Below are 22770 nucleotides of genomic sequence, written 5' to 3'. Positions count from 1 at the left end.
AGATTGATTCATCACCTGAATGTGAAGGAACACATTCAGATGAATGAAACGCTCCAAATATATTGACATTACTGAAAACAATATCTAGTGTGTTGTTTGCAATGAAACCTTCAAAGAGAACTCTGAAGAAATTTATTTTTGCCCCACCCACATAGACTCCAACTGCAGCTGAAATCAAGACCAAATGTGGGCCAATGCTCCATATATTACATATGTACAAATACATGTGTAACATTATAACCAGCAACTACCAACAGCATTTGAACATCTGTGCTCAGCTAGACCAGTGTTCCATGCTAGCACAATTGTAACAATTCTCCTATGACTTTTAGACCTTAAAAACAGTGGGAACAATTACCAGTTAAGTAAACCAGCATCTCACCTGACACTTCAGGACATAGTTAAGGATGGGGAAAAAAAAACAGTAAAAAAAGAAAACACAGCTCCATTCAAACAAGATGACTCAGCTTCCCTTAGAAAAATTCACTTTCCCATCGTGTTGAAATCCAAAGTTACATTTTTGCAGACAGCCTGAACACTTCCCCATTTATAGGCCACCTATTGCTTTCTCCCCCCGTTCCCTGCTCCTTTTCCCCACTCTGGAGAGACCTATGAGCCCTTACACAACCGGCACATTTTGCCCACCTGGCAGAGGCAGGGCCCTGAGCCAGACGCACGCACGTGGAGCCCTGCACGGAGGGTGACAGCTGCAGAACAAATCAATGTCTGGCAGGCCTGGCCTTTCCTCACCTCTGCTGCAGCCAAATGTTGCCACAGCATTGCACAGTAGCATTAGCGAGCATGCAGGTGTGCCACAAACCACATCAGCTTGCTGACCCTAATTTTTCTTTTCTTTTCTTTTTTTTTTTTTTTTTTTTTTTTTAAGCTGGTTTAGCTCTCACTACATCAAATCATCAATCCCGCCACACCGATCACGGACGTCAGCACAGGGAGGAAACAGAAGACCACTCCCCTCTGCAGAAACACAAACTTACTAGTGGCATAAACCCAGAGCAAACCTGCACACATGGTGCCCTTCTTCCTAAGACTTTGGAAGTGGCATGTAATCCCATATCCACCTTCCCAAACTCTGCATTTCACTCGTGCGATGCTGGCACTGATTCCCCAGGGCCCACAAAAATTCTTACACGTACATCCCTACAGAAGCAGCACAACACTGCACGTACACGTGCTAGACGTATACTACCTGTGGAGGAGCTCATGCAGACTGCACCCAGCTGACAGCAACTGAGAAGGGGCAGGAAGCAGAAGCCTCTGGGTGGTTATATCAACACATGTACCAGGGAGGGGCTGGGGGCAGGTACCGAGAATGGTGTGACAAACTTTTTTAAAAAACAAACAAACAAACAAAAAACCCCAAACATGGAACCTCTCTAATTTCACAGTCATGCAATGCCATTGCATTTTGTGAATCAGCTAATTAGGAATGGATTACCCACGTGAAACATGGATATAAACACAGCTGACTTAGTCTGTCCTTAGAGACCTGAAACAACTTTTTTGCACGTTGGGCGGAGAAGACTGCTTTGCTTAACTTTGCTTTTTACAAAGTAAATACATGATCTATAGGAAAGCAATTTTATTAAAAAATACCTATTATAGATTCTGACTTGATCTGAAATATTTTAATTTGGAAATGCAAAGGAAATCTGCACCTGAATACACAAACAAGAAAGCATGAACTTTGAGGCAGATACCCTCCTACGAATATATAGAAAATTGTTAGACAAGCAGAGAAAGGATTAGGATAGAAATGGAATTAACATCCACTATTTTTGGCTTAGCTTCAGATAGCTTATGAGGGGATCTAGGCTGCTTTCACTAATTCCACTGAACTACTTTAAAGCAACAAATGTGTATTTTGCTATGACTTATGATTAAAGTTGTGACCTATTTAATGCACTAGTAAATTTAGTCTCAGAATATTAAGTATCATGTGTGTTATCAATTGAAAGACATTCACTGGTAAATTAACTATGATTCCGAAATTCTTCAGTATTTTTGTATTCCATGCATGTACTTTTAATTACAGTTTTGACAACAAACACAAGTGGATGTAAAGTGGAATAATTCCTTATAATCATGTCAATATATAGAGAGAGCAAGCTTTCGTGTAATGTAATAATACCACACGATGTTTCAGTATGATCGTATTTAGCTCCTGCATTATGTATTTGCTAGTGATTGCTTTCTTCCCTGCATTGGCAGGCTTCAAAAGAGTGTTATGACAAACAAGACATCCACAAAACAAATCATCGTTTTCATAACGAGGATAGTAACATGGGTAACATGGGATATTAACATAAGACGATGTGTTAATAACAAAAGAAATCCAGCCATGCTTGCATTTCCTTCAACAAGCAAAGAAAGAAACTACAAAATGCCGTAAAAGTAACACAGCTGCTGGATCTTTTATCCCAGGAAAGGATTTTTTTTATTTTGAATACTGTCTTAAGCAAAAATCTGCACCATAACTTAGCAAGTTACATGACACTGACCATGCTCTTTCATAAGTACTCTGTTACTACAGTAACTAAACATATTGTGATGCAGTATGAATCTCCTGACACATTAAACAATACAAGTTAGTTGCAGAATTTGGGAAGAGACAAAGAGAAATTTCATTTAAAATTTAATACTATTTACTAGAAAAATACATGCAATGCCAGAGACTTAGTTCTCTAAGTTTTCCACCATTTGTTTTTGCTTTATATAACTGTGATGGTCAACCCACAAATTAAGATGACTTGTAATAGTGACTGCAGGCTGTTTCACCCTTCTTCACTTTGCTGATCATACAATTTAAAAAAAATTATTTTTTCTTTGTATATTTCATTTCATGCTTTCAAAACCAGCATCTGCAAAATAAGTGAGAAAAGCAGAGCCAGTTTCAGAGGTGAGAGCATTAATATGAAAGTGTGGAATTTGGAAGAGTTCGGTGATTTGATCCATACCAAAATTTTTGGATGATGACTGTTAATTTTGGGTACTGACCAGGACCCTCCATGGCAAGCGCTAGCACTTTTTGAGAAGACATGCAGCGCTAGGGGGTTGCAAGGTCTTTGCCCAGAATTTGCTCCTTCATTTGCATCATTCTGGCCCTGCTGTGCATCAGCACTTGGTAACCTGTGCAAATAATCAGCTTCATAAGATAAACACAGAGTTTCTGCAATAGCACCAAACTCCAAGACAAACACATGTATGTTTTATACAAGGACAATAGTGTGATTTTAATTAACTTACAAGACTTACTTGAATAGAAGGCTGCTATATGTAGCTTCTTAACTCTGTTTAATCTTATTACAAACACCATGGTTATAAAGTTGAAAAGGTAAGAGCAGTTTATCATTAAAATGACAGAACTTAAATTACAACCTAAGGGGTAGCTGTCACTTAGCCATAAACACTGCTGACACCTGCCTGGGACACAAGACAGCACACACAGAAATAACTAATTTTCTGCCTAAACAGCTGAGTTACCTTGGGTACCAGAAACAATGCAGTATATTCACAGTGTGTTCTCTTCAGGGCTGGTATTTTAAGCAATGTGTCTTCCTTATTGGCATCTATGACTGAACTTCTAAGATAGATGTTTACCATGGTAAAATGACATAAAAAGGAACATTATCTAATATGACATTAATTTCTTTTAGAGCTGTTGTCATTTTAAAGAGGCTCATACCACCAAAATTAAAAAATAGAGTGGGGTCATGTCTAAAAATTCATCCCTGCTTGCCCACATTGAGAATTACCGGTAACTTGCACAAGGTAAGAAAGATCTCTTTTGCACTTACACAAAGATTGACATGCTAGTATTGTGAGACCTGATGGCCTCTCCCTAACTACACTGCCCTGAAAGAAGTAGTCCATTAACAGTAATCACTAACATCTACTGTTGGGGAGGGGGAGTCAAACCACTTGAATGGCATTGGCAAAACAGGATTAGCCATGGTAAAAAGCTTTCAGATTCAAGTGCCTGGGATTAGGATTTTTTTGGTGTTTTTAATTATTTTATTTTGGTGAGGGAAAGGAAAAAATAGAGGAGTTACAATAGGGGAAAAGGTATCACTCATCAGGGAACTTCAAGGAGTTTCTCCAAATTCCGTAAATACAACTATATCAATGCAACTAGATTAATATAGAATCAGGTTGAGACCCCAATTACTTAACCTTTAATCCATTGTCTTCCTTTAGGCTTTCCATTTCGGAATAGCATTATAAATTAACTATGCCTTGTTCAGTTGAATCTGCTAATGCCCTCTTGTAAATATTTTGGGTCATCTTATATTTCCAAGTATCAGACAGATCTACAGGACAGACTGATCTGGGCATCTACAAATACCATGAGATGCACACAACAGACAAGTGCATACTGTGTATGTGAATGGACAGGATTATTTTTCAGTTCTGCACCACTAGAAGCACCGGTGACAGTGGTGCATGTCACCAGGACCATAATTCACTTGCAGGAAGAGGAAGAAGAGTACATTTGACAGGCTGAAAAACACGAGAGCAGAAGAGTTATGACACTCGGTGCGCAGCAAAGCAAAAGCATAGGTTGTGCATGTTTTATGCACATATAAGCCGATTAGTCACAGCTTTTCTTTAATTTCTGTTAATTATCACTTTGTCTATCAGGCTTTTGTAAAAGACTTTGTCTTTGCCCCATCTGAAGCTGAGCACACTGGATGGACATCTTTCTGCATTGATTAGCAACAAGATGAAAACGAGAGAGTCCCCTTTTTACTGAGTATTAATGAACCTCAGCTATCGCCTTACTGAGGACCCAAGCAGGGACCTCTTCCCCCAAACGGTGAGGTTACCATGGGTAGCCTGGTTACCAGTGACCTCACCAGGGGATAATAAAATAGTTGCCATGTCAGAAAGTGAATAGATTCCAACATTTGCTGATATATTCACCTCAAGGCAGAATGACAAGCCCATTGTGTCCACAATTATCCCAACCGCATAAGAAAAGTCATGCAAGAGGATGAGCATTCACTTCTACGAAACAGCAGGGGCAGCCCACAGCCCTGGAAGAGTCTGAGCCAGCAAAGAAGAGCTGGGAACTCTAAATTCTGAAATGAAAGGCTAAAATGAGAGTGCCATGAGAGAAGAGCCTGAGAAGGATGAACCAAAGAAAACTATTTTAATGACAACTTTAATTGAATTCCCAGGAAGGAGAATTCACACAGGGCTGTAAATAAATTATTGGGAAACCAGAGAGGGGTGCAGTCTATCACAAGGGAAGCATGTGTTGGGATGTAGTCCTGACACCACCACATGATGCACTGTGCAACTACACGTCCTCTTCACCACCCTTCTTTATTTAATCATCTGTCCCAGAAACAACTTCAAAGATCTCTTAGGATTTTGATCTTTTTTTAGAAGAAATTTATAAGCAAAACATTACTCCCACTATGTCTCCATGTGCACATAGACCTACTTCAGTATACAAGCTGCCTTACAATATACCCGAAGGAGCTAGGATATGAGGTGTTGTGCAGTCATATTTGATGCTCATTGTTAGTATTTGACAGCTCATTTCTTTAAAGCTCATCTCTTCAGTCAGAAGACTTAAAACTTTTTCATTACAAATTAAATATGCTGATATGGTCATGTAATCAGCTGTTTTCAACAGCTGGGTCTTTAAAAAAAAAATTCAAATATTGTGACAGCAGGCAACACTGACCTAGAATCATACTTACAGTGAATAGCGTGGGCCTACAGAAGTGGTACATTAATATAATTGCCTTTTGGGTTTAAGCAGAACAGAATTATGCAAAATGAAACTGTTAATTCAGCTGCCAGGCTTATGCTGTTAAGAATTGCTGGCTGCTGATATCCACTGGCAGTACAAAAGTCCTGTGAGAAAAACATTTCATAATTTTGTTAGGAATTAATCTTTAATGCACAGAATTTGCAGTGACCTATCTACATTTGAATTTATTTCAGAGAGACAGACACTAGTGAACCTTTTCCTCTTCACAGCAGAGGATCAAATCCTACTCCATCACACGCACCAATTTGGAGGGGACAGGGTCAGTCTGGTATTGAATGACTCATCCTCCTCAGAGCTCCCTTTTTGGGTCCACTCTTCAGTCCTGAACAGACTACTCCCACAGAAAACCCATTGACCTGGAACTCTGCAAAGACACATGGCCATAGCTTGCTCAGCAAGCCTCTGCCCATCAGAGGCCCAAGCCTGCAAACTGTGTGAATCACAGTTGCCTGTGAAGCATCACGAACTCAAAAATCATACAGAAAACCAAAAGCCCGCTTACGGCCTGCTTCCAAACTCACAGCAAGGGAGTACAGCTGCATATTAATGCAATCTTCACAAGAGGCCAGCACGTCCAACAAACTCCACCCAAACTGGCTAAGGGATTAAAATATGTACTTGTAAATTCATGTGCTTTAGTAGAAAATATTCAAATCATCATTTTTGCTGTTTGCTTGAAAGCTTAATAGCAACAGTTAGAGGGAAGATATGAACGCAGCTTTGCTTAGCCTCCCTGCGCTACGGATATCCTAGCTTTAACTTCAGGATTCAGCACTGTAGTTAGTTACTTTTGAATGTGAGGGCAATGAGATACTCCACCCTGACAAGCGAACGTGCATCTGACACCTAAAGCTGTGTCACACAACGCGTGCGAGTCAACAGACAGTGAGCGTGCGTGTGCTCTGTGCTGACTGGGAGGAGGTGGCGAAAAGCGCGGAACGGAGCCTCCGCCTAACGCCCAGCCTCCCAGAAAAACTCACTCACTTGGGCTCAGTGTTATATCGACAGAGATCAAAGCTTTATAACTAGTTATGGTGGCAGAAAAAGCAAGCTCAAATCTGCCTTAAAAATACTGACTAGATATAGCCGCAGGTACACTGGCTTTTCATGTTCACATATCATCCTTAATAGAAGGATGACAATTCCTATAGTGGTATTAAACAGGAATAATGGTGACATAAATGAAAGTAACAGTAATCTGAAGCTCTCCAAATATCTCTGTTAGGATAAAGGAAGACAATATTTACAGATTGAAAGATGCCCCACCAAAACAAATCAAAGATGGTTCATTCTTCTTCTACATGTAATAGTTAAATTTTTTTCCTGCCTAAAAAAACCTGGCAACTTAACTCGCAAGACCTAGTAATTTACCCTCGTTTCTTGTTCCCTTATTTTTCCCTGTGATTGAACACTGCACAAGGGCTACAGAAAACGCCCTTTAATTCTTTATTTAAATGACAGTGGTTATGTCCTGTACACAAAACATTGCAGAAAAGAAAGATTCAAAAAGGCAATCCATCTACCTCCAGAAGTTACTCTCAGCAGTGGCAGGGAAAAGACTGACTCCTAGACTGTAGACTGACAGAAAACTGACTTCTAGATTATAAAAACCAATTGCTCAGTAATTAGAAAGAGGAAACAATTGCCTTCTAATTCTGTCTGTGCTCACTGACATAATGTACGACCTTGAGCAAGTCATTCACTTTATGACTCAGTTTACTCATCTATGACTCAGGGATTAGATGCAGAAGCCCCTGATGTAGGTATTTAAAGGCTTAATTCATGATTGCAGAGCACTCTGAAATCCCAGAATGAAAGGTATTAAATATAAGACATTGAGAAGAATTTATTCTGGCCCTTCTTTTGTAATATTTGGTTTGAAAGAAATAAATAGAGCGTCTCTACTTGAAACTCTTGTTGCACTTGCAGAAAACTTGTCTTACCGGTAAAGTTCAGACACTATCCATGCCTTGGAAACATCTGGTTAAAGCATCCCCTCCTCCAGCTTCCCAGCATCAAGTGAGGATGAATAATCTTAAGGATTTCAAATACATAAACCCAGTACTAACAGAATTTATCAGATTAGGTGCCATATGTATATAGTGTATATATAATATGCATGCTAATAACATGCATATTATATATGCATGGTATCTTAAGTAGCAATGATTTATTATAAGTAGATTCATTATACCTTTATAAGCAGAGCTGCCACAACTGCAGACCATGTTGTCCTGCAGTGCTGCATTCATTTACAAGCTTTTATTTACTATGATGAACTTTTCAGGAAAATCTCTCTGGCAGAGAGATTCTGTGACAAATTTAAGTCTTCGGTTCACACTGCAAGCAGTCTTTTATATATCTTTAAACTGGAAAAGAACTGGCAATCTCTATCCAGAGGGATAAGTGGTGCTACACACATATAATCAAGTGAATATTGAAAAGGACTAAAAAGAAGGTTACCTAATCGTGTTTCATAGTGTTGCTAAAAGTTCCCATTGTGCGACTGTAGTATAAGCTAGCTTTGAAACTATATAAACAAAGAATATGGGAGGAACTAGGAAGAATAAGGTTCCTTTTCAAACTTGATATTTCCTCATAAATAACAGTTATTATGTCAAAGTGCGGTCTGTCTCTCTCAAAAAAGCAATGGTCCCAATTACTCTGTGGTTTAATCAGACCTATGTGGGAAACTATTATCTATAGTTTTCAGAAAACATCTGAAAGGGATGAAAGGGAGCATCTCTCTACTCTCTCAGGACTGAGAGAAGAAGAACATCAGAGCTTGGCTAGAGGACAGCCCATGCTCACAAGATGCTATCCAAAGCTTGTTTGACACCGGAGACTTTAAGGAGAGACAAACCGAGAGACAGTGGAGCAGCAGACTAAAGCTTGCAAATGTTTTGTCAAATCCGAGTGTGGGAAGAACTTCCTCAAGAACTTAGATTTACACCCTGCTCTATGTAAACAAGCAAGCTTCCACTCCTCTTGGTTAATCTCAACCACAAAATGAGCTGCAGAAGTCTCTACTTCCTTATTAACATTTAATAATGTCAGAAACACAAAATATTGAGGTATAAATTTGGAACAACTCAAGAGCTGCAAGACAATGCAGGTTCCTGTCATCATCAGGGTGGAGGAAGATCCCACCTGTATGACATGAACAGCTAGAGGGTAACTCTTTAAGCATCTGCTGTTAACTGCTAGCAACAAGATACTGATTATAGAGAATTAAGTCTCTGTTACAGGAATTCTTTGCTTTTCAAACGTTGGTTTGACCATATTCAAGACCCAAGCGGACAAAATCCTAATAAATCTGCTCTGACCTCATAGCTTTCACTGCTTTGAGCACGAGGTTGGAACAGATGAGTTCCCAAGGTCCCTTCCAAACTGAACAATTCAATGATTATTTTTTTTATTGTTTTCATAATTTTGTGCTTTTATCTGTCATTGCCAGTGAGAAGTTTTCATATGGCTTCTCATCCTGAGCCTCAAAAGAAGCTGGAATGTGCAACGATTTTGCAATATTAAACCATTTGTTTAAATTGATAAGTGGAACCTGTACCTTGTACTGAAACGAGGTAAAACAGGAATGACTTTTGAAAGGAAACACAAAAGTGATCCCTATATTCTACAGGCAAAGGGATATATATGAAGGAGGTAGTGAACTCCAAAAGTTTCTTTCCAATCTGTTAGCACCTTTCTTGTTACTAAATCAACAAAAGCACTCCACCCCTTCCACAGTTTAAAAGCCATTGAGAAACAAATAAAACTGCTAAAACAAGATGTGTCTTTTTCCTTGACAATGTTTCAAGACGTACTTATCCACCCTGTTCAGTCATAAACACTGAACTTTCCCAGCAGATTCTTTGCAGAAAGCAATAAAATAATTTTAGAAGTCTAAAAAAAAATCCAGTTTAGAAGAGTTAGGGTGGCTTTGTGCATTCATCATCTCTCCAATTTCCATGTCAGGTTTGCTTAGTCTGAGCTGAAAAGGAAGTCAGATCTTTCAATTCAGCTCAGATGAACAGGGTTCTGTCAGTCTTATGCACTGTTGACTAGAGTAAAGCTCTGCAAGTCAAATGAAGGTCTTACAACTGCTCAATCCCATTAACCTTCATTTGCACACTCAGGTATGCCCTTGCTAAAGCTTAATTAGCAAATATTCTAGAGATGGAGAAATACTCCTGCTCCTTTCTCTGTTTTGTATTAAAACCACACTGCACAAGAGTTAAGCCATAATTTTGGAAGACATACTACTTTAAAGATGCACACAGGGACAGGCCAGTTTAAAGGTGATCTTTCTTATGATGCTTTTCTAGTGCAGAATGACGCTTGGATATAACTCACATGCTTAATGCTCACACTCAACACTACACTAGCAAAGACCTGGCTGATGTCAGCTTCGGTTAGTTAGCCTGCCCCTATTCCCATGCTCTGAGTATATGTACCTAAGCAGCCCCAAAGTGATTTTTTGTGGTTCCTATTGCTAAAGATTATTTCTGAGTGGAACTTTATTCTGAAGAACTTTAGCAGCTTTTGCAAAGGAAAGAGACCACCTTCTTCCCCACCATCCACTAAGGAATCAGAGGATACTCCTAAAGGACGGTTCTTAACATACGTATGAACTACCAGCTGCGTAGCTTTAGATTAATTTGATAGTTATAATGCATCCACAAGAAATATCACATCAAATGATCTAAGCAGAGAATGGCTCATTTAGTATCTCTCGGTTCACTGCCTTCTCATTGTATCCCTTGTGCAGATATTCCTGACCACTGTACCCCAACATTTATTTTCATTCTCCCTCTCTTTTTGCTTTTACATAAAAGATCTCTCTCTCACCACTGAAACACCTCCCACCCTCCCCCTGAGGGAAAAAACGACTACTAAGAGTTTGGATAATTCAGATCTTCCAGAATTTGAATAGCCCAAAGAAATGTTTTCGCATATGATATTGTATAGGCACACAGTGTGACAGTTTACACCAGTTAAAAAACTCTTATTACTGTACAATGAAACTGCAAGAATTAACCAAAAGGCCAGTGCCCCCAAACCCTATGGTGCTGCTCATGGCCACAGGGGAAGGGGAAAAAAAAAAAAGTGCAAGGCTGACAAGGAAAGTAAAGTGTAACATCATTTGCAGCATATGATTCATGCTATCTTGTTCTTGGCCCAGAATGGTTTGGGACTACAAGCAATGAAATATCACATACATCTGCCAAAGATACAAACTTTTGTTTCTTTTAGGAAGTAAGAGAATTGCTCAATGACTTGAGGGTCACTTGCAACAATAGAACTATGGCATATGATAACAAAAATAAGATTTTTTTACTTTTTCTCATTCATTAAAAATACTCATAGAACACAGAAAATGAATAAACACCATTAACAGCTTTCTGTCTAGCTCCTGAGCCTTTGAAAGCATCTTTCCTAGGCTGCATTCTCCTGCAAATTGTATAACAGCTTGCAGTATTCAAACACAAGGAACCAGTCAAGTACACTCCATCCTCATTTTAAAACATTAACTACAGGGGAAAGGAATGGAGAATTCAACCCCTTTAATCTCCAGAAGAGTTGCTGAAGAGGGAAGAGGATTTTGCTGCTGTTCTGCACAGAACAGACCAGCCTGCAGACAGGTGTAACTATCTCACTGGTACAGCAAATACTTCTGCTTATCTGGAGTGTTTTAAAGCTACCTCCAATTTACCCTTTGTCATTGCCCTTAACAGAAAGAAAATTTAACTTCAGAAGTCTAATGATCATCCATAACAATTTTCTTCTGTTCCACCCTCCCTCGTACACTCTTATTTTTCAAGTGTATTTTGAATATGTATAGTTTACTATGGAAGGAAAAATATGGATTTGGTATGGTTATCTAATGGGGAATTATCACATTTGGTATTATAAACCAGCTCAGACATCACAAGGCTATATGCAGTTTACTGCTCTTGTTCTTTATGCAGCCCTAGATAATTGTTAGATAAACTAAACTGCAATTGCAGCTCTCTCTAGAGTACAGTTGAGATAAAATATGCGAATGGTAAAAATCAACAAAACCCTATAATCAGAGAAGAGTGTTTTACAGAGTAACTGAGCCAAAACAGGAAAACATGACGCCCTCATCTAATCCACACTCATAAATGAAACCTTCCCCAAACCTAATTATTTTACACAAAGACTCCACGCAGAGGTCTTTGAACTCGGATCTTACTGCAATCTAGGTCCTGCAAACATTCAGACATATGCTTAACCTTAAACATGCAAACAACTATTTGCAAGCTTTAATCAATGTCTTGGTGCAAGGAAGTCACTGATATTTTTGTATCAGATGATTACTTTGAAGCATGAGTCACTGGAAAATAGGTAGATTTTGATCTTTATATGCTCTTATTTATGCAAAAGATCAACATCTTACAAAATATATTTATCTAATGGTTATCTTTCCAGTCACCTTTCATGCTTAGAGTTCTCTAAACAGAAATTACTGCTTGCTCCCCCCATCCCTTTTAAACCTCTTCCCCTAAAATCCAGAAGTGCATCATCACAAATTCTTACTTTTAATCATAGCAGGTTATAAACTACAACATATGCACAAAGCACTCTTCTACTATGGTTTCTGATTTGAAACATTTACTCTAGCGACAATAAAAAGCCAAACCAAATCAAATCTTTGACTTTGGAAAAGACAGATTTCGGTTTAAGAGAAAATTTTATCAGTCATTCTAAATAGCAATTGATCATTTATCTAGGAAAGAAGAGTGTAAAACAAAGCTGATACGCAGAAGGCACTGAAATAGTCCTCAGTTTTTCTGTAGTATTGAACATTAACTTCTTAGGAATTTAAAAAACATGGTACACACAGTGGAAAAAACAAGGGAAACCATTCTCTGGCAGATTAGTACTAAAAAGTAACAATTTAAAGCAAGACAATTTACTCTTTTTTTTTTTTTTTTTAGTATCAAAACCCCAACATACACACAAAAGATAATCAAAAAGCATCTTCATAAACTTGCAGATGTGCAGAGGAATAAGATGAACTGGATTATGGTGGTTTTTCTCCCCCAAAGAAACAGTGACAAGCATATTCTAGAAAGACCTGCTAAAAGACAAAAATACGTACACATCTAAGTGAAAGACACCAGCACAAAACAACCACCTTCTGCAGAACTGCATTAAATTACATTAAAGCTCAGAGCCATAGTTCCCATCATTTCAGTAAAAGAGAAAACTACAATTTCCTGGGCTTTTCAGTCCAGGGTATCGACCCCCTGCTGCCAACACAGCACTTACAGAAGCCTGGGTCTGTCTCTGTGCCGCTCCTCTCCCTTCCCCTCATCTGCTTTGTTACTCTCAAAGACCTGCTGGCAAAACGGAGAGGACTCGGTGTCCTTACAGGAGACGAGAGAACGGGCAATACATGATTTCCGTGGTCCTTACCTTCCCCCTACTCAGAGACTGCACATCCAGCTTCCCTATCCAAGTTACTTGGAGGGTATTTAAAATAGATGCTCAGAAATCTGAGGAGAACAAAAGCCAAGAGAGTTCAGATTTCCTTTAGAAACTGGGCTCCTTGATCCGCCCGATGCTGTTGACACTAAGGTGAGCATATGATAAGGGGAAGGAGGAGGAATTGTTAGAGAGCATCAAAGGCAGGAGACTGGGAGATGGGGTTTCCTCTGCCTAGACGTGACGCCCCTTCCTACCTCCCCTCTTGGCTGGAGAGGAAATAAAATGGAGCCTAGGAGGGAGGGAGATAATCCTGCGGCTTCATCTGATTAGAGAAACTGGGCCTGTGCAGAGCCAGCAACGCCGCCAGGGAAGCACAGGGAGGGGAGGCAAAGAGGGGCAGGAAGAGGAGGAGCAGAGGGGGAGGAATAGAAATGATAAGGGGAAAAGGAAAATTTTAAAAGGTATACAAAGGAACTGGTGCCTAGGCCAAGCCACCCTGGATGTGTTCAATTTCTACCTTCGCGTACATGTGAAATCACCAGTAGGAAACACCCACTGCTTCTGGTAATCTGGAGCGATTGGGGGCGGGGGGGGGGGGGGGGGGGGCGCGGAAACAAACCACAACCCAAAATCCAGAATGCATCAGCTGTATAGGCACGGACTGGGAACAAAGACGTCCCAATGGATTGAAAAGAGTGAGATTTGTTTGTGCTCAGTAGGGAGAAATGGAAAAAACTGTATGCTACAGATAGTTATCTAGTTTGTCACGGACAGGACACGATTTAGAACAAATTTTCTGTTGCAAGTCATTTTCCAGACTCTGTTTCCCCTTACTAAAACAAACCTTAGTTGAAACAAAGTGACTTAAAAAAAGTACGTATCAGCACACGCATCAGGGTGCTTGCAGCTGTGGCCTCGGTTGCCCTCCCACAAGTCCCACGCCCTGGCAGCTACACTCCCAGTCACGCCCTCCCCTCCCTCCCGTGCCTGCCGCAAGCACTTCTGGGCTCATGGCTGCACACCTGCACCACTGAGCTACTGCGGCCCATGGGGATCCCCAACTTGCAGGAGGCTGCGGCCAGTCTAGCCCTCACTGCACACGAGTGTAAGGGCAGCACCGTGCCCTCGCACTCGGCCTGACACAGGGGCTCACCCGAGGGCACTGGCAGGGTCCCGAGGGTGCTGCTGTTGAACATCCCCCGTCCCATCCTCCCCTGGCAGGGAAACCCCGCCTGGAGGACACAGGCATCCAGGTCCCTCCAAATTGCCAGGTGTGACCTATGGTGCATTGGGGAACGTCAAGGACAGATGTCGCCAGCAGAGTCTCGTCCCCATCCATGGTGGCCTGTTTCTGTAAAGAATCTCTTCTTTCACTCACCTTTATCAGCTACTACACCCGGTCCTTTCCCAAGCACCTCTCCTTGTCTCCGCACTGCGAGCTGCTTTTATTTCTCTCTGGCCTATTCCCCTCCATTTAAAGCTTCACACAAGGCAGGCTGGTTGGATCTCTGATGGGGCAAGAAGAATGCCAAAACATCAGAAAATAACCCTTTCAAGTCCTCTTTCTTTCTGTTCAGGAAGGAGTTAATACCTTTCCTGTAAAACACTTACAGCACATTCTTACTTTGTTCCTAAGTCTTCACCCAGTACCCTCCCATCAGCCTAGCTCAGCTGGGAGAGGGGGGCCAAGACCCCCCTCCCGATGCTTTTAGGAACACAAAATTGCTCCCTGAGTCTTCAAAATGGGCTGCAAAACTAGTCATTTTCTATCTGCTTCCAGGCTTTGTTCCTAAGACACACAACCCCCGCCACGCTCACTAAGGGATTACTCCCTTGGGCTACAGGTCAGGAAGGATTTCAGGGGTTAACAGCCACGCACGGGTCAGCAGCAGCTTTCCGGCTGCTTTATTTTGCTTGCCATGTTTATTACAGCAATGAAGCAGAAAAGGCGCTTGAAGTCAACTGTTTGTGCTGAGCTTGTGCATCCTTCCTGCAAGGCCGGAAACAGAAGTTCCTTGAACCCGTCCCTTGCAGAGCATTCTCATCGGCGTTCCTGGCGGCCCAGGATCATGCCCAGGCGACTCTCCCCCCAGTGGTATAGGACTGCAATGGTGCCGCAGGGAGAGGACAACGTTACGGCATTTTGCTTCCTTTCTTATTCTAGCAAAAGGCCTTTGGCTGACACGGTAAAACACAGCCCTGGCACTCACAGCTATTCCAACGTTGTTCCCTGGGTGCCAGTGGCCAGCTGTGGAACAACTCAGTGTATGACCCTTCCAGTCAAATGCGTCTTCCAAACTTGACCCAGGTTGCCCAAACGATGTCCTAAGAACATATAAAGGATACAATGTGAGGATAATATTGCATTTCTCTTTTTCTTTAAACCCTCTACATGAGGAAGTTGCATCTTGTCCTGGATTTGGTATGTCCAGCAAGGTTGACTGTTTTCATTAACAGCATCAAAATATGGTTACTGAAAGATACTAGTGACCAGCTTTTACCTCAACAGGTTACACATCTGGGCATCCATAACAATGGGATTGGTATACAGCTTTTTCATTTTACATTTAATAAGAAAAGGTGTAAAGATGTCTCAAATTCAAATTTGGAGAATTTATTCTGTATCTTTCTTTAACAAAACTGACAGTTAAAGGAAACTGAGAAGTCAATAGCTTATAGATACATCAAGCTAAATCCAGACAACGTTGATGAATTTCTTTTGGGAAGAAGGGAAACATTGGTTTTCAACAGGATTTTTGCAGGACAGTTCTGCCACTGCTGCTCAGCCTGACTAGCATTCCTGTTTTCCCTGAGAACTCCATCCAGGGTTTCAACATGTGAGAATGAGTTTAATTTCATGAAATGAAAGTCCTACGCCCAGCCATGGAAAAGAGCTTTCAAAATTACTATTTACTGATTTGGGTGCTTGAAGATGAGAAAAAACCAAGACACCAGCCCCATGACTTTGAGTCACCTCATGTGAGGAAAGGCAGTTAGCGCTGCTTGCCTGCTGAAGAAGGGCAGCACTGGGCAGAGCTGTCAGACCTGCAGGCCAATTTTTGTCACCCCAGCCTCCATCCAGGCAATCCGGGCTTCCACATTCAAGAGAGAAGCAGCCCAGTCCTAGCCCAGAAGCCCTTTGTCTAACCTAAAATTCACTCACCGTGCTTTGACCAGATAGCCCTCTTCAGAAGAGGGTATTGGGTGGGGAAACCACCCTGATCTCTTGGTTCCTCCATATGAGACCTAAGAACTTGTACTGAAGCCCTCCTCTCACCCCTTCCCATTTATAACCCTTTTCTTGCATGCCTGGACTGCTGTCATTTGTAGTAACTTTTTGATGCCAGGTGGGGTGATTTGGACCTGCCCAGCCTGCGGTTGTTCCATCAGCCTCGAACCTCCCGAGCTCTGGCACTGGCAGAGCTGCCCTCTGAGGGGGCAGGTTCAAGTGCCCCACTTGGAAGTGCCTTTTTGAGCTGGCACACAAAAATGCTGCTTGCAATTTGTTCATATATCTCTGTCTGGGGGCTCTGTATGCAAACCCTGGAAGGATGATATTTGCTGTCTGTTGATTCAAAGCCACTTAAGCCAGTGAAACTGCACCTGCAACCAGGCCAGTTTTAGCTTAATGCATTTGTGGAATCTATTCTAGTCTATAACAATAACATAGCCCTCCAGGAACAATATGCTGTCTTGTGGGTAACACTGCTCATTTGCCTGAATGTCATCTGCCACAGCCAATTCGGATCAGGTCTTGGATGTCTCCATTGTAAAGTAGTTTTGAGTGTTTTTGAAGAGTAATAGCACTTTAGCACAGTCTGAGAGCGCCTTCAAGATAATAACTAATGCACCATAGCCAAACTTAACTTTTACTATGCCTATAACCAGGCAGAAGCTCTCCACTCTAGATACCGCTAGCTCCTTATTGAATTTGACATTCTGTATGCAGTGCCAGGTTTTCAGTTTTTGCTTATGCTCGGATACCCAAAATAATTCCAGTCAGCCCAGTGTAGGAGCTAGCATAGCGAGTGTTTTCACATGCATGTGAGGCAAGTGAAAAGCACCTGAGACTGTTTGAAAACGCGAAACTGATCGTCACCTTCCATTTGACGTGAGAAGAACAATTATTTCTAATGTAGAACTTTACAAAGAAAACAATTCTGTCAGATAAGCAATATCACAAAAACTTCAAATTAAAATTTTAGATAAACATGCAAATGCTGTAATTCAAAGATAATTTACAGATAGAATCCATCTGGTCACGTTAGTGTTCTGCTTAAGAAAGCAATGCCATTTATATATAAATGCTTAACTTATTAAAAATATCGCAAGTCTAGACCACCTTCTCATGTACAGGAGTTATTTAAGAAAATAAGCTCTTCTCAAATTCTCAGACTTCCCAGTACTGACTAAGAACTAGACCCAGAAAGGAGTGTTTATGTATCTATGTCCAAATAATCCTCAGAATCACGACCTACCTCTATTGTCATTTCCCTAAAGCGTAAACCAGTCTGTGTTATTTCTGCATTCCTTCCCCTTCTCCTGCCACTCATCAGACTCCACAGTGAAAACCTTACACTGCAGCGTTAGACGAGCACTAGCGCTAAGGCAGAGTGTGAATACATGGTGTGTAGGGGGGTGGGGGGGTGTGTGTGTGTGTGTAAAACCACACCAACTTAAACTGGCCGTGACTGCTGTAGAACAGTCTGCTTGGGCTAGTGTGCATGAATACTTTTAGCCTGCATAAGGCATTAACAACTTGAAGATCCACTAAGAATTAGGGAAAAAGTAAGAATGAACATGGCAATCTTTTCTAGTGACTGTCCATATGGGGACAGGAGACTGAGGTCCAGTCTCTATTCTAAGGGTGGTTTATTCATTTAATCCAATGAGCATTCTGTGTTACAAAACCTGAAAGGGAACCCTTCCCCTAGAGATCCTTATCACCTGAGTTGCACTACAATGCGTATGATAGCCTAATAAAAAGCCACTGTTAAAAAGCAGTAACGGCTTTACTCTTTAAGGACTCCACTATTATATATTGAAGATAGATAGATCAATAGAAAAAGAGCCATTTTTATACATCTAATTAAGGATATGCCTGGTTGGAAGGGCTGTGTATCTATTTTTTGAGTGTTTATATCTAGCGAGCGGCATGATGCCTTCTGGTTCTTCTGCCTGGGAGAAGGTAACTGCTGGTTAGACAGCCCAGTTGTAGCAAGTATGGTCTATGAATAAGCGTCTATTCTGCAATTTTATTTTCCTGTGAAAAGGAAGATGGTTTGTGTGGGTTTATCTCATCTGTTTGTTTTCATAAAGTCATTATGAAATCTGCCAGGTCATCTACATTCATCTTTCTTGGGAATAATGCTGTAACACTACTGACATTACTTTTTTCAAGGAGCAACATAGATGTAGTACTCTTCTTTGTGGGATTAATCTTTTTGAAAGCTGTCAGGCTTCTTAACACTGAAAACTGGTGGTTTTGAGCCATGCCATCTCCTTTCTTTTTCATCTTGGGGTTAAGAGCAGCTTTCTCAACAAAGACCAGTTCTTTTGCCTTTATTTTGCATTGGCAGTTTGCCAGGCAGCCTGCTGATATAAGCAGTCTCATCTACTTCAAAGACTTAGCAAATCTCTACACAGCACTATTTTTTGTTTGGTTATCAAATGAATAGAACAGCAGCTGATTATGCAGAATGCAAACAAGATCCCTCTTTTAAGCATGTTTTGTTATAAACCAAAGATTTCATGACGTGAAACGTTAAATCCCATCTTAAATGAAGGGACTATCACATGGGCACTCTGCTCTCACTTCTCCTTTTCCCAGATCTCATTTCCTCCCATGCACAACCACCGGAATGTCTGCCCTGTTCTCTACAGTTGCTTAATAACCAATAGCCAAAATCAATCAATAATTGCAAAAAAAATAACCCCTCAAGCCAGTTTTGGGGTCGCTTTAAGCTGCCTTTCATGCAATAAGAGCTTTGGCCTTTTTGGGAATTTAATCACATGTTTAGCTTCACTCTGCATTTCATTGCTCGTCTTCCATCTGTTCCATTCCTCTCAACTGGAAAGGAGGCAAGCCAGCACCACATAAGCCAGCAGGGCTCCCAGGGCCTGATCCTAGAAAAAAAAACAGTACAGAACATTACACTTCGACAAGTCACCAATAACTCTGTCCCACCTGACTCGTCCACCAAGACACTCTTGCAAATTTGGATCTGAACTCTTTTCAAAAACACATTCATGCATATACTAAACCTCCTTAATTTACTTTTGCAAATGCTGTGATTCAAAAAAATTATTTGGTCTTTGGATGACAAAGAGAAACCCAAGTATTAGAGTCTTTTCTAGGTCTTAGCCGGTGCCCAGGGCTGAGTGCTATGAACCAAGCCTGCTGTAGAGACAGATAGCTCTACTTAATGGGAATCAAGCATCTAAATAAAGACTTGAACTTTGATGCCTCAATTCCCAGATGTAAAAATGAGGAAATGGTATCAGCAAGATGCTGGGGAAAGCACCAAGGATAACACTGTGCCAGAGGAAAGTACTGCAGCCTGGGAGCATGATTTCTGACCCTGCTGCACTTTGAAGAAGCATAGCTCTGCAGCTCCAAGAAAGGCTTTGTTTTCCTATGTGACCTGGAATATTCTCAAACAATTTAGGCCACAGTCATCGTGTAGTTGTCTGTTGGTCCCATGGCCTGTGGATCGACTCCAGCCCACTCAAAACTCCTGATCCAGCCTACCTTTCCCTGGACAATATTCTTGGGCAGCATACCCATCCCCATTTCTGCCCCACACAGCAGAAGCCTTCCTATACTGGTCTCTCTGACTTCTCTCAGAGGAGCTGAGGGGCTCGTCCAGGATATGCTGGGGAGAGTATGACGGAAGGGAGAGAGATGGAGGACAGAGGCTTCAGGAAAGTTGGGGGAATTTGAAGAGGATTTGGATCTAGTCCCTGTGGCTGTCGGACCACTCTCATAAGAGGCATAACCCTTGGTTAAATGAAACAGAGATAAAATTTTTATGCAACCAATATACCAGGGTGACATTCCAAATTAAACACAAGCTGAGAGCAACAGCACTGTATATTAAATAAGGTTCACACAAATAATACCTATAAAGTAGTACAGATTTCAGGCAGCCCCACAGCAAGGGAATAATGCTATTTCAAGTGTGTCCAGTGCCAGAGGCAGTCCAGCGAGATGGACTGTAAGCCCCAGGCTAGCTCTGCCTGCAATAATCTGCAGGCTTGACTCTGTGACAGATTGAAATGCAGTAACAGTGTTTATGCAACTAAATCTTGTTCTAATCTATTAGCTTATGTAACCTTTGCTCGTGGACGTACTAACTCATGGGTCTCAGGAATCTAAAGAAAATCTCCTTTTTTTAACTCTCTCCCACCCTTCAACCCCTGGTTGCCAAATAAACAACTAGATTGTCAGAGACCTCATTCATTGTCTTCGAGGAAAAATTACATTGCTAGGAGAAAAAAAAAAAAAGGTATCAACTAAAGTCCTAAAAACCAGTGTACTTCTCCATACATACAACCAAAGTTATATAATAAGCTGGCTAATGGTAGGCAGGTGTCCTTCAGGTCAGCATTTCCAGCCACAGAATGTACCATTTGAGCCCCAGGCTGGGAAAGGGACAGAAATGGTTTACTTAGCTCCTAGGGAAAAAAAATATTGCTTTCTAGCATTCAGACATTACCTTTCTGAGTAAAGCAAGGCAACAATATCTGTGGGAACAATACTGATTCCTCTTAGCTTGAAAGATTTACTCTCATCCTTCTCATATTTCTTGCATTTCCTAGAACATTTTCACATATATTTTAAGTGAGGAGATAAAAACAGGAACAGCATGCAGCTTTCTTGCTGCAGCAGTCATAGTTCTAGTGATTACTAGATGAAGCGTGCCCACATCAGCTTATTTTTGTCCTTCCTGGCTAGGGTCTAACCTAGATTTGTGAAAGGATTTGGGTTAAGATGAACCCTTTTTGGTTTTTTGGGGTTGTGGGGGGTTTTTGTTTTGATTTTTTTTGTTGTTTTTTTTTGTTGTTGGTTTTTGGTTTTTTTTTTTTTTCCCCTGTCAATTGAATAGTTCACATAGCTGCTGTGACATTGCCCATGTGACACTTGGTGTCTACACTATACCTGATGTAATTTCTAACCCTTTGTGTATTGAGGATTCATGCACAGGCCAAAGCTGATCAATATCACTTGGAATTAAATGTATTTGGAGCCAAATCCCGTTGTATTAGGTGTATTTAGGAGAGGTCATTATGTATTTTTGATGCATACTAGACACTATCAGTACTAGACAAATACTCTGTAAATGGATCAGGTATTCCTTATTATTTGTCACAAAAGCAGTATAACAACAGGCACAGTGCCTTTTGCTGCTAAGTCCCTTTACATATTAGGATGGTCTCCTAGCGGATTCTGTGATCGCATTGAACCATTTATTCTGGCAGAGCCAGAAGCTGGGGCCAGGTAACGTCAGTCACGTTTCAGCTCTGCCCTGTGCGGCGGTTTGCAAAGGAAAGCCAGCAGTGGGAGCCCAGGGATGGCACCCGCCCTGCAGTCTCCGGGCCGCTGTGCAGAGGAAAAGGATCACTTATGCAGATAAAATAAGGACTTCATTATATGAAAAGTTTATTCTTTTTTCCTTGCATTCAGGATTTAAAAAATTTTTTTCTTACGTCCTTGACCCTGAAGACCTCACTACAGTCTTGCCCAGGCTTTTGGGAACCACTGTTTGGCTTTTTTTGTTGTTGTTGTTGTTTTGGGTTTTTTTTGTTGTTTTTTTTTTTTTTTTTTTTTTTTTTTTTTTAAAACCACAAATATGTATGGGATGACATCTGTAAATCTGTTGTTGCTATACATGGAGCAGTTTTAGGTGCATGTGCCTGCAGAAACAGCCCTAAGTTAAAGCAAACAGATCTTCAGCTTTCAGTATCTCATTCCAGTTGTATCTGCTCCCAAAAACAATCAAATTCTGCTCTCAGTTAAAAGTTTACATGCCATAAGGCTGTACCAATTAGGGCTATATTACATGTGGTATGACTGCTATGCCATGTACATGATTTTGTGCTTTCCTGCACTTCACCCAAATCTTAAGATGCATTCCTCTCTACAGATTCATCTGCCTGCTCAGCAATCCCTCCACATTTGTCTTAGAGTACTCATACCCGATTTACATTATGTCTGGCCTAAATCCATTATCTGTTCCAGAGGGAGTGAGAGTTAGGAAATATTGTCTAAAATAAAAACTAGCTTGCCTTAGAGCAACATTTGTTGTTCATCGCTACAGCTGCGTGAACAGTTTATTTTGCATGTGTACATAAGTAATCTTGCAAGGTCTTGTCAAAGTTACGAGATTTAGTTTACTATTACCAAGGCTAGGTGGTGTATAAAACCAGAAAAAAAAAAAAAGCCAGATATTGCCCCCAAAAAGCTTTACAGCCATGCAAGCCAGAGCTTTGCAAGTAATTTTCTCTGCAAAAAT

General features: G+C 41.0%; 1 protein-coding gene across 12 annotated transcripts in view; it reads right to left on the bottom strand.

Moving 5' to 3' along the window:
* The window catches only part of GPRIN2 (G protein regulated inducer of neurite outgrowth 2), a 43861-nt gene that overhangs the window by 7802 nt on the left and 13289 nt on the right, over positions 1 to 22770 (bottom strand). For 6 of the 12 annotated variants that reach the window (XM_087765600.1, XM_087765599.1, XM_087765596.1 and 3 more), the window contains 2 exons: positions 15466 to 19381; positions 14634 to 14763 (listed from right to left, as the gene is read on the bottom strand). The exons of 3 other annotated variants lie outside the window; for them this stretch is intronic. Coding sequence is in view for 1 of the 9 variants with exons in the window: in XM_087765595.1 (XP_087621721.1) it covers positions 13097 to 13142 (46 nt within the window). In the remaining 8 variants the exon portion in view is untranslated. Of the gene's footprint in view, positions 1 to 13096; positions 13561 to 14633; positions 14764 to 15465; positions 19382 to 22770 lie in introns of those variants that run through there. 3 more of the 12 variants (XM_087765597.1, XM_087765595.1, XM_087765603.1) reach the window with 3 other exon arrangements.

This window comes from Nipponia nippon, unplaced genomic scaffold, assembly GCF_047370975.1.
Source record: "Nipponia nippon isolate SJK-2023a ecotype South Korea unplaced genomic scaffold, ASM4737097v1 scaffold_3, whole genome shotgun sequence".
NCBI lineage: Eukaryota > Metazoa > Chordata > Aves > Pelecaniformes > Threskiornithidae > Nipponia > Nipponia nippon.
This window is presented reverse-complemented; position numbering and strand designations above follow the sequence as displayed.